We start from the raw sequence: 12,697 nt of genomic DNA, 5'->3' as shown, positions 1-12,697 counted from the left end.
CAAGCCTCATGCCGATGTGCATACACAACTGTGCCACTCCATCCAGTGACACACAGAATGACACATGTTCCCACATAAGCAGAATCAAAAGCTGACGTGGCCTGCAACCAGTAACAAAGCAAAGAAAATGTCCTCTATGGGAACTGGAAACAAGAGTTCACATAAGAATGACTTAGTGGCCAGGCGTGGTGGCTCACGCCTGTAATCCCAACACTTGGGAGGCTGAGGCAGCAGGACAGTTGTGAGTTTGAGGCCAGCCTGAACTGCATTGTGAGACCTTGTCTCAAAAAAAAAACAAAAAACAAAAACCCCAAAACAAAAAACAAAAAAACCACGAATGACTTAGTGGCCGGGGATATAGCTAGGTTGTACAGTGCCTGCCTGGCAAGCACAAGGTCCTGAGTTCGATTCTCAGTTACCCCCCAACCCAAAAAAAGACTTAGTGAGCTGGGCATCGTGATGCATGCCTATAATCCCAGCACGGGGTTGGTTGAGGCAGGAGGATCACTGTGAGATGGAGGCCAGCCTGGGCTACAAAGTGAGTTCAAGGCCAGACTGAAATGTATAGCAAAACACTGTCTCAAAAAGACCAAATAAATAAATAAAATAAAATAAAATAGAACCTATCACTCAGGACCAAAGTTGAACCATTCAAGTTAAAGTGCAGCCCTAGCCAAGATGGGAACGCCTGCCACACTTGAGTGCCTGATGGGAGAATGTCACAGAGGAGGGATGCAGGGTAGGGAGGCTAGATGGGGGGACTCCTGAGACCTAGCAGGCATGGCTTGGGAAGTTTTATCCTTCGGAGGAGGGCTAGAGCTGACTAGCAGAGCCAAGAGCCTGGGGCATCTCAGAGCAGGCATTTCAGAATGAGAGACTCAGGTGGAAACCGAAAGGTTATGTCTGAAGATCACGCACAGGGAGGACCCTGCACAGGAGGGGTACGGACTACAAACGTGGTTAGCAGACTTTAATGAAAACGCTTAGTTTAGATGAAAGCATGGTTCCCCAAGGCACAGGCATATGCCTGCTTTACTTAAGGAAGCCATGGGCCATACCTGGATGTGGGCCACCTCACCCTGCAGCCTGACCCGGGCCTCCTGGGCCAGGGCCAGCTGCTGCTGGTACCACTGCCGGGCATGCTGCAGAGAGGCGATCTCAGCCTGTGAAGCCTGCAGCTTGCTGGTCAGCGTTGTGCGCTCCAGCTGCACTTGCTGGAGCTGGCTCTGCAGGGCCGCCATCTGCTGTCGGAGGTCGTGCACTGAAAGGGAGCAAGTATAGCCCGCTCAGTCCACCAGCACCACTAGAGAGTGCATAGCTCTGTGGGGCATCTGACAGAAAGTTATCAGGTAGACAGCAGGGATCGTCAACGTGGCTATCTCAGTAATTCTGTTCTACAAAGTCAACACCGCATGGTGAATACAGACCACTTCTGCTGGGGAAACACAGGGCTGGGTTCTGGTGAGCTTTCAATCACATGTTCATCAAGCCATGAGTAACCTTTATTTACACATGACTCTTGTTTTTTTCTTTCTTTTTTTTTTTTTTGACAGCAGAATATATTTATTGGGGGAAAGAAAGCTCCTGTCTAAGAGAGAAACAGAAGGGGTCCTGAGTGGGTTGCCAAGGACCGTGCCTTTTCTAGGGATTTTTATAGAGCATGATGTGAGGTAGTCCAAGGTGGGAAAAATGGGAAATCACAAGGTAGGCATGAGGTGGGATACACATGACTCTGTTTAAAGACACTTTATTTAATATCTGTTTTCCTTCCTGAACATCAAGTTTATGGTCAGTAACCCTGAGTCTGCCACGGTGGCTGAGCAAAGTCACCCTAACCAATATGTCTTCTCCACAAATAGCTCACAGCCCCCTTACACTGAGCACACCAGTGTTTTGGGCCATTTAAGCAGCAAAAACATACTGAAAAGGAGCAAATCCACAAGTGTGGGCCTGAAGAGACTACACTGACTTAGCTCACAGCCTGAGCTGAGGGAAAGACCTAGGGCAGAGAAGACCAGAGGCACACAAGAGGGCGGTCTCAGTTGCCTCACATCCCCACAGCCAGGTGCAGGTGGACTGGCAACTGAAGTTTGTCACTCTGCACATGTCCATGAAAGGCCATGGAGTGCTGTAAGTACTGGCTTGCGTGTTACAGATAAACTTAAGAAAGTAGGTAAATTTGGTTATGGAATCTCAAATACTGAGAATCAACTGTGTGTCCACAAAACTGCCTTGGATACCTTGATGTGGTCTTTGAACTGCCTAGCCATGTCTATCAGCCACAAACAAACTCAGCAATGGAGTGCTGGGCTGGCTACCCACTAACTCTTGCTGGTTTGCATGTGTGGTCAGTTCTTAATGTTAGCAAGGGCAGGGTGGGAGGAGCATGAGGTGAGAGCCTGGAGGGCACTGACAGCCCAAATCACAGAACAAAGAAAATCAGGTATTTTTACACTTAAATTATACTGTAAACTTAAAAATGTATTTATCATTCTGAAGATTTTTTTTTTAATTTTTATTTTATTTATTTTATTGGGTTTTTTTGAGACAGAACCTTGCTATATGTCCCCGGTTGGCCTTGAACTATTAGAGATCCTCTTTTTTTTATGGTACTAGGAATCCAACTCAGGACTTTGTGCTTGCCAGGCAGGTGCTGTGCCGTTGAACTATATATATCACACAGATCCTTGTGTCTCAGCCTCCTGAGTGATGGAATTACACATGTAAGACACCTTCCATAGTTCTGAAGCCCAGTCTGTCTCCCTTCCTTCCTTCTTTCCTTCCTCCCTCCCTTCCCTCTCTCCCTCCCTTCCTTCCTTCTTCCCTTCCTTCCTTCCTTTCTTCCGTCTTTCCTGAGACAGGGTCCTGCTATGTAGTTCAGGCTGGCCTTGAACTCACTATGCAGTCCAGACTGGCCTTGAGCAAATGATGCCTCCTGCCTTAGATTCCTGAGTACTGGGATTACAGGTATGTGCCACTATGCCTGACAGAAATTTTAAATAAAAGCTAAACAGGACAGTTTGAGAGGGCCTGGGCTCATTATCTGAAGAGCTTCAGAGATCAGGGTGGCAAGATCTTAGAATGGCAAGAGAGGTGCCTCTGCCTCAAGTCACACATGGCAGGAGGTCTGCAATTTGGCACAGGGCCCTGGCCCTGGCCCTGGCCCATGAGTTATGCCTGGGCAGCATACCCAAACTTGGGTCAGTTCTGCTGACCAAGGAGCACTGGTCCAGTGAGGCTTTGCAACCCCCAGGTACAAAACCATCTTGGTGTTCTGAAATTTTTAGTTCTTAACTTTCTTAAGGGGTTGGGCATCATAAAATGCTCAAAGACTAAAAAATTAACAGCAATCAAAACAGTATTTTGTTGCTCAGTGGACTCTTTCTCTTCTCTGCTGTTAGAACTCCGCCTCTGAGATAGCAGTTCACCGTTCTCACCTGGGTGATCAGCCCAAAAGCCCCACCCACAGCTCCATACTAAGTCTCTGCACAGCTCTGGACACAACTATCCATTCCCTCAGGCTCTTTTTTAGCCTTTCTTCCCTGTTTACTCCCTCTCCCTCTCTGCTCAAATGTACTCTGAGGTAGACCAGTCTTCTTGGTCTCAGGGACACCTGAGATTGTGCGATTAGCTCAGGTGCGGATGAGCGCAAGGGCTCTCTGCACATGACTAGCCAACATGATTCTGTTTTCTCTGGGTTATGAGGAGCCAGCCTGACCAAACCACTGAGCTTAACGCTGGGAGGAGGTCACTAATCCAGAGCCGGGGGTGGGTGGGGGTAAGGGGGTAGAATGTGTGTGTGTGTGTGTGTGTGTGTGTGTTGAGGGGGTGCTTTTTTGTGACAGAATCTTGCTATGTAGTTCAGGTCTGCCTTGAACTCACTATTTAGCCTAGGTTGGCTTCAAGCCTCAGCTGCCCAAATGCTGTGATTATAGGCATGTGCCATCACAGTTTTAAACAGAACATGAAATAAGCAAGAATAAGTCTGGAATAAGCAAGCAGTTCTACTCCTCCCAAAACACTGGATTTTTGAGGCAGAATGAGTGGAAATGATTAGTTCTGATAGTCAAGGGTCTAAAGCCAATTTCTGAGACCTAACTCATTCCCCAGGATATTCATGCAAAAAAGTACAGAATCATGTGAGTTTAACCAAAGCTGCATTCACTTTAGCAAGCAGACATCTTGTGTCAGTGAGGAGCTAATGCCACCTGCAGCTAAGTGAACATCAGCAGCAGCAGCAGCTCCAGCCCAGCCTCACCTGTGTTGTCCTTGCTGAGGATGCTTCTCTGCATGTCCTCAACTTTGGCCATCAATCTCTGGTACTGTTCCTCTGCCACCTGTAGGTCATTGTTTGAAGAAGCCAGGCTGGCATTCTTGGCTTCCAGCATGTTCTGTAGGTCAGTCATGGCCCTCTCCAAGTCCCAGCAGGACTGCTTCAGAGTGTCCACCTCGGAGCTGAGGGAGTCCTGCTTCTGCTGGCTAGTATGGCTGCGCTCCACCTGGGCCTGCAGCCTTGTACGCAGGGCAGCCAGCTGGGCCTGCAGCTCTGCCTTTTCCTGAAGTGCCTGGAAATACCAAGCCATCACACACTTTCAGAAAAACAAGTCACTTCTGTCCAGTGTGTTAACAAGACTGCCAATACAGGGAGATAAATGTGAGTCACAGGAGGTGTGGCTCACAAGCACTTGCAAAACTATATCCAATGTGGAACCACACATTCTTTTCAAAGACTGGACACATGAAACACTCATATTGTCACTTACCTGACTGGCCTCTAGTGATAAAGCCTCCAGCTGTCCTTCAAGTCTCATTTTTTCTTTAAGAACCTGCAACATTTCGTCCTGTGCTTCAGCAAGGGAGCTCTCCATGGACACACTGAAGATAAAGGCTCAAGGTTAGGTGCTGAGATCACGCCAAGCACCCTTCTTACACTTCCCTCTGAATCCCAAACTCCACAAGCCCTGCTGCCCTCCCTCATATTTTTAAAAGTAAGTAGAGACTTCAGTAGTGAACTGGGATCAGATGGGGTGGCCTCCCATAGCAGGCCCTTCCAGCAATTGCCACTGGAGCAGGCTCTGGAAGCATGAGCCCTATGAACATCTGTGCAGATGCAGAGACAGGACTACAAACACTGGAAGACAGGATGTGCCAATATCCCAAGCAGTTGCTGATTAGATCTGATTCTACTTTCAAAGCATGAAGCTGTAAGTGAAATGCCTACATGAACACTACAGGTGGTGTTAAAAAGAAATGCTGTGCCTGGCAGGGGTCTGAGTGCAGAGTAGGAGGCTGAGCCACTGCCCACCTGCTGCAGATACTGTCTCTGCGGCTCCGCACCTCCCCGTTGACCTCCTGCCCCTGGTCTTGGTGCTCAGCTGCTGCAGCCTGGAGAACATCCTTAATAGAAGGGAACTGGCCCAGAGCCTCCGTGGCAATCTCCTGGCCATTGACCAAGTAGGCAGGTCCCTGGGTGACCACCATGTTCCCCAGGACACCGCAGGTCCCACGGGTGGAGAGGCTGCTATGTGAGGAGCTGTCACTCTCATTTCCATCAGCCTCCAACACGCTGTCCCCAGTCAGCGAGGCATTCTCAAGACGGCCATCAGTCTCAGGAGACAGGCTGACCTCAGACACTACTGAGGTACTGCCCCTGCTCTGCTTCAGGGAGCTCCCAATAGAGTTGGCAGCAGGAGTAAGGCCACTGGAACCACTTCCATCTTCAGTTCTATAATCAGCCAGAGACCGGATTTTGCTTGATTTGGAACTCTTTTTCTCCTTGGCATGTGTCAGCAGCCCTAAGCTGCCCACCTTGGGCCCCCGAGGGACGCTGGTGCGCAGGAAGGAGTACTCTTTTGTCATAGCTACGGTACTGGCCCTTGGCAAGTTTTCTGGGTGCAACATGAGTTCAGGATCAAGAGTGCTAGAGAGTCTCATTTTTGTTGAAGGTTGGCTGGACTGAGAAGGAAACAAAAATACAAAAATATGTTAAAATTTGCAGGCAGCACTCTAAAACTGTCACGCAAACAGCCTACACCAATTAATGTCCCTTAGAGTAATGAACAGCCTTCGAGGAGTTCGGCAGGCACCCAGGCCCACTAACCTTCAGCAGGGCCCTGTGGCCACCCGGACCTGAAGCACACTTCTAAGAAGTGGATCTAACATACTAACGCAGATCTCAGAGCAAGTCTCTCCCACCACACTTCCTCCACAGAGATCCCCTGGCTCTTCTATGTTTCCTCTTCCAGGTACATTTTTCCAATTAAAACAAATCACCTATAACTACTTTAAACCTATAATCACTCAGGTATTAGAGACTGTTGCCTTACCTAGAGTCTAAACCCTTTTTAAAATACTGTTTTAATTTTCAGATATTTTATCATTTTTGTTGTTACTATGTTATCTTTTTCCACTAGTTTTATGATTTTTCATATTTGATTTAATAAACTGACAATTTTCTAAACTCAAATTAGATATAAATAATTGTTTTCAATTGATTCTCTGGAGTTTTTCATGACATCATCAGCACCTAGAAATATATTACCTCTCCTCTTTGTTAATATTTCTACCTCTTACTTCTTTTTCTTGTGTCAGCCACAGCTTGCAAAATGGCATTGGTTGAGGTCAGGAATACAGGGGAGACTTTCTTCCTTTTGTTATGTCAGCACAACTTTCCCTTGTGGAGAAATACTCAATCCTGTTACTCTACAAAATCCATGTAATCCCTGGGCTGAGGCACACAGGGGAAGAAATCTCGCAAATGACATGGGACACAGCTGGATGTAGAAATGAGTAAGAACAGCTGGAAAACAATAGGAAGGGTGGGAATAGGTGAAGGGGAGACCAAACCATCCACACATGGACAAAGACTATTATGCCAGGGAAAACCACTTTCAATGTACACCAAGAAAGGATCATTTTCTAGGATATATGCAACTATACAGCCAAGACACCCATGCACACAAGAAAGACTGCATCCCACACATAGGCCAATGGACTGTTGATTGAGGCCACTTTATCCTGAGCTTCAGCACAGCGGGGGCAGAGGATGGTGGTGGACTACCTGAGAGAGTGAGCTTTGAAACAGATGCCACCTCCTGGGCTGCTCAATGCTGCCTCTGGCCTTCCCAGAGGGCTTCCAGGGCAGTGATAGCTGGCAGTGGAGGTGTTTGGTCTCTTCCAACCTTTCTGCCCCAGCCCTTGGGTGGAGTGGGGTGGCTGAGAAACATGTAATGAGCTAGTCACACAGAAAAGTCCTGTCAGGAGCTAAGAAAGTGCCCTCCCACTTAAACTATTAGATATCATTTTTTAGCTTTTATTGTTAGATATATGGCTTTTCAAGATTTGGGATTTTATATGGAACTATTGACACATTTGTCACAAATACAGATGCATTAAGGTGGATGTGTAGCCAGTGCCTCATTACTGCCAAGTGAAAACTCCTGAGTTTCAGTTTTTTCTTCCCAAATGTCAGCTCTTCCATCTGATAGTTGTAATATCTGTATTACATAAAGTCTGCAAGTATTTAACACATGCCTAGTGTGTAGTACTCACTAGTTCTTTGCCCTCACTCATTGTGACTATTGCTGGCAGGCCACCTAGAGAGGTCCCCAAGCTCACCCCTGGCCAGGCATGAGGCCCAGTCCACTCAGGCTGGGGCTTGCTCCTCCCTAGAGCAGCAATGCTCTCCCAGCAGCACTTCCTCCTGGCTCAGGAGGCAGACTCACTCGCTCCTGCTGGCGCTTCACACGGTACTGCCGGAGCTGCTCTTCCAGGCGCTTCCGGGCCTGGAGTCGGACCTGCTCCTCCTTCTCCATGGGCAGTGAAGATGCTGTGGAGCCTGCAGAGAGAAATGGCATCAAGAGGCTCATAAAGGAGCAGGGTGCAGAGAACAAACTAGTACTATACCGACTGCTTCGTGCTTTTCATTTAATTACCAGTATACATTTACTTCTAAACAATGCACAATCATCTAGTGGCCGGGTGATTTCCAGACTGGGAGAAAACTGTGGGCCTGGACCACAAACTAGAAAAGATCTACCTTGAAGGAGACACAAGAGTAAGTGCTGGGTCTCTGTTCATTCAGCATATACCCTGAGTGTGACAGGATTTTAGCCCATAAAATGGGAAGCAGGTAACAAGGACCTCTTGTGACAAAAAGGACCTCAAGTGACAAAAAGAACTGAATTTAAAATTGATATTGGGGCTGTGTGCTGAGTGATTACAGGCACTGCAGCGCAAACTTAGAAGGGCAGGCCCTTCCAGCTTTCATGGACCCAACTCTGCTCTGTTGCAGAGGCCACACTCCATGAGAGGAACGAAGGATAAACATGGTCAGGCTGGCTGCACTCAGTGACACCGTGGAAAAAGCCACCTTATGATCAGCAGCAACAACACAGATGTCTTATGCAGGCACATGTGAAGATACAATTTGATCCACAGCTCACCTTTCACTTCCTATAGTGATGAATCATATTATTAGGTTTTGTAAAATTGAGTTCTCAAATAAGATGGCACTACTCAGATATTATTTAGGTAAGGAAAGAAACTACTGTTGAGTCTGTGGTCAAGATTCACTGCAGAACAGAGACCAAGCAGGCATCTGCCTGTGAGGGATAAGGCTGGCAACATTACCTTCCTCAGGGCTGAGACTCCAGTCCAGATGTCCTGCTCAAGAATGGGATAGCAAAATGATAACATTTTAGCTAAAAAGAGAATTTAAAATATTTGAAACCATTGGGCTAGGAGGGCAGCTCAGTGGCAGAATGCTTGCCTACCTATGCGTGATGCCCTGGGTCTGACCCCCAGCAACACCAAAAAAAAAAAAGAAAAGAAAAGCAAAGAAAAAGAAAAGTACTTGTGAGAAAATACTTCAGCCTTGATCTTAAGTATTAAAAGTGTTGAACAGTGGTCACAATGGAATTGTAGCTACAAAGCCAGGAGGCCAGACTTTTCCAGGGCTGGATTTCTGAGCTTATTTCTTGTGAACAGCAGCAGATGGCCCAGATGTTACCAAAGGACATAAATGCAGTAACTGTATATGTGGCACCTTCTTGGACATGGATTCTGAGGAAATAAGTGGTACCATTTTAAGTATTCACCAAAACCTGGGCAGTTACCAAATTCACTAGCAATCTGCCACTGTTGTTACTAATCTGTGCACTTATCTCCAGAGAGATCTCAAGTACCTTTCACATGGCTGCGTGCAGATGGCTAGGTCATCCCGATCAAAGTGGCACTTTCAGGAGCCACGATCATCAGGCACGTGCCACAAATCAGCAAAGTGGACTGGGCTTAAAGTGACTCATACTGAAGGTTAACAACCAGTTGCATGGACAGAGCTCAGGGCCAGGTGGCAGCAGGAGCTAGGAGGTGTCCCTCATTCCTCGGAAGGTACACCTGCCAGAATGGGGAGCGTGTTCCTAGAGATGCTGCTCTGTGACCACATGGAGGCAGAGCCCACAGATCTTAAGAGCAGGAGCCCAGGCTTTCATGACATCTCTTGGCCTAAGTGCTGGCAGCTCATTTTCAAAATGTTTAAAAACACAAGACAGCCCTGAGAAAATAATGCCTGTGAAGAAAAAGGCCAATAATTCAAAAAGAAAACTGGGCCAAACAGGAAGAGACAATTCACTCACACACACACACACACACACACACACACAAGTCGTGGCCAACAGATAAAAATATGCTCAGATCCTCTGTTTAACTAAAGTAAAAATAAATCATCACAGCATAATCACCAACAGCTATGGTGGTACATACCTATAGTCCCAACTACTTGGGAAGCTCAAGCAGAAGGATGGCTTGAGACCACTAGTTTGAGGCCAACCTGGGCAACATAGTAATATTTTGTCTCAAAAGCAAACAAAACCAAAGAAACAGAGTGTCTCCATGCTGGAAGGATGTGGACAAGGTGTCCTCATAGGTCCTTACTAGTGGACTACAGAAAACACACTGAAGGCCCATAGAGAAGAAAGCCCAAGGGCCCAAGGATCCACACATCCAGATTCTGGCTATGGACCAGAAACCCAGCAGGCAGCAACTGCTGCTGAGGGCTTGCACCACCATAGTGGCCCATAGAGGCAGCAAAGAAGCCACCTCCACGTAGTTCAGACAAGTGGGAAATATGCAATCACAGGAACAACACACTTCCATTTACCAAAACAATGACCCAATTCTTGCATGTTTACAGAAGTCTGCAAAGATCTTGGTTAACATGGCTTACAGAAGCGCAGGACCGTTTCAAAGGTAAACAAGAGAATCTAATTGCATTAGGTAAAATTGTATTATTAAAAACAAGGCTCAGGGCTAGGTATGATAGCCTATAATCTCACACATCTATAATCTCAGCAGTCTGGGCATCTGAGCCAGGAGGACTGAAAGTTTGGGACCAGCATGGGGAACTAAGCAACTTAACAAGACTCTATGTCAAAAAATATTCAAAAAGCCAGGGATATAGCTCAGTGTGAGAGCCCTGGGTTCAACCCTCAGTACTCATCTGTCTACCCAACCCCAGGGATGGGCATGTAGCTCATTGATCTGTACTCAGGGTAAAACAAACAAACTAAACCAATCTACCACCCAAGGCTCAGAAAAAGGTCTGGAGGTTTCCAGGGCTCACAGGCTAGGAGTGTGGGGTTTGTTCATCTCTGTACCCTTAGACATCAGCATAAAAATAAATACTGACTAAAGTAAGTACAAAAGAGTATCTTTAATTGCAAGCAGACACATCTCAACATCGACCTTATCTGCTTGTTGGCCCCTTATCAGGGACTGTGGCACAATGTCAGTAACAGACCACATTGGAGGCCCAACTCCCACATGAATCTTTACTCTTCAAACGAAGCTTCTTCATTGGATGCACCCACCCCCCTAGGTGATAAAATGGTACAGGGAAAGAACCTGAGGGCCACTCTGGGGGGTTGGTGGAGGACAGGGACAGGAGGGTTGGGAAGAGTCGGTGGGAAGGATGCTTACACAGTTGCGTTTCTTGCATGGGAAGACTGAGTCTGAGAGACTGCAAAGCTTCTTTTCTAACACTGCCCTCAGCACTAGTTCCCTGGGACTTCCTTAGGTTGTCATGGAAACCAGCCACACCTGGAGAGGCATCAGGACCCACTGCACTTGTGGTGGGATCAAGAGATAACGGCGAGTCTGAGAACTGCAGTGTGGACCCATTCTGGCAGAGTTGCCCCTGCCCAGGTGTGTCCAGGCGTCCCACTTCCTCAGAAGCTCTGTTTACCTCAACACCGGCACCTGCAGAAAGAAAGCCTGCTGGATCACTGTTGTTTCAACATAAGTCACTTTCAGACATGTAGCTATACAGACCAGAAGAATCCAGACCCATGCATAGGAGCTGGTCCCTATCTTGCAAGCCTGTTCTGAGTGGCAGGGAGACAGGAGTAAGTCTATGCCTCACTGGGCCTCCACGCCCTCACCTGTAAAGTGGTCTCATCCTCCAAAGGATGATTGGGGAATGAATCAGGTTTCCTCTCAGTTTAAATGAGAACACTAGGCCAGTCTGATCCTCTTTACCAGCATCTCCCCCCTCCAGTTACTCAAGCTGGAGTCTTTCCTCTCTTCTTCCCAATTAAAGCCTTTTTTTGTTTTGTTTTGTTTTTTGTTTTTCTAAATAGCATGAATTTTACTCTGTTTTGTTTTTGTTTTTTTGTTTTTGTTTTGTTTTTCTTCTGGTACCAGGAACTGAACTCACGACCTTGCACTTCCCAGGCAGGTGCTGTGCCACTGAGCTAAATCCCCAGCCCCTTGCTTTTGTTGAGACAAGGTCTCACTTTTTAGTTCAGGCTGGTCTTGAACTCACCTATGTAGCCCAAGCTCGTCTTGAACGTGCAGCAATGCTCCTGCATCAGCTTCCCGAATGCTGGAATTGCAGGCGTGCATCACCATGCCCAACTAATTAATGCTTTTTCTATAAATTCATATTTAGTTTTAATTTCATTATAAGTAAAGCAAGGAGCTATACTAGCCAGTAGTTTCTGGCACCCAACATGGGGTTGTTCTAGCCTACAACAGTATTTTTCAGACTCTGAAACTGATAGCGTGGTCACAGTATTGGGCACAGGACAGATAGGACACTAAGATAAGGGATTCACAAAGACATTCAACTGTGTTCAGAGTCTCCAGCCATTATCCTCACTCTGTGGTCTCCTGTATTTCAGGAAAAGCAAAGTCCTATATGGCTGAAACCACCACAGAGACAATCCTTTCATGGGGACAGAACCAGCTTGCAGCCAGGAGGATTCCTCCCACTGGAACCAAACTGCCCCTCAAGTCACAAGATTCAACCTGAGGTATGAAACTAGGACTAAGATAATAATCAACTGGACCCTGATCCATCTCAGCTAACCCTATAAGCAGCCCCTGTCTCTGCAGGTGAGCCAGGCTGATCCCCTGCATCCAGTGTGCCACTCCAATTACTCAAGCTGAAGTCTTCTCTCTTACTTTCCAATTAAAACTTTTTCTGGAAGAGAGAGAGGGAGGAAGAGAAGGAAGGAGAGAAGGAAGGAGAGAGGGAGGGAGAAAAGGAGGGAGAGAGGGAGGGAGAAAAGGAGGGAGAGAGGGAGAGAGGGAGGGAGAGAGGGAGGAGAGAGAGAAAGAGAGAGAGAGAGAAAGAAGAAGAAAAAAAGAAAAGAAAAGAAAAGAAAAGAAAGAAAGAAAGAAAGAAAGAAAGAAAGAA

At 46.9% G+C, this 12,697-nt stretch overlaps 1 protein-coding gene across 2 annotated transcripts in view; it reads right to left on the bottom strand.

The window, feature by feature from the left end:
- Golga3 (golgin A3) overlaps positions 1 to 12,697 on the bottom strand; it is a 41,070-nt gene that overhangs the window by 20,815 nt on the left and 7,558 nt on the right. The window contains exons 3-8 of one of the 2 annotated variants that reach the window (XM_005402941.2): positions 10,978 to 11,256; positions 7,725 to 7,837; positions 5,306 to 5,955; positions 4,764 to 4,875; positions 4,259 to 4,565; positions 1,059 to 1,261 (exon numbers count right to left, since the gene is read on the bottom strand). In XM_005402941.2, the coding sequence (XP_005402998.1) occupies positions 1,059 to 1,261; positions 4,259 to 4,565; positions 4,764 to 4,875; positions 5,306 to 5,955; positions 7,725 to 7,837; positions 10,978 to 11,256 (1,664 nt within the window). The remainder of the gene's footprint in view (positions 1 to 1,058; positions 1,262 to 4,258; positions 4,566 to 4,763; positions 4,876 to 5,305; positions 5,956 to 7,724; positions 7,838 to 10,977; positions 11,257 to 12,697) is intronic. The other variant, XM_005402942.2, reaches the window with a different exon arrangement.

Source organism: Chinchilla lanigera, unplaced genomic scaffold (genome assembly GCF_000276665.1).
Source record: "Chinchilla lanigera isolate Chin_1 unplaced genomic scaffold, ChiLan1.0 scaffold00081, whole genome shotgun sequence".
Taxonomy (NCBI): Eukaryota; Metazoa; Chordata; class Mammalia; order Rodentia; family Chinchillidae; genus Chinchilla; species Chinchilla lanigera.
The sequence above is the reverse complement of the archived record's forward strand: the minus strand, read 5'-3'. Positions and strand labels throughout refer to the sequence as shown.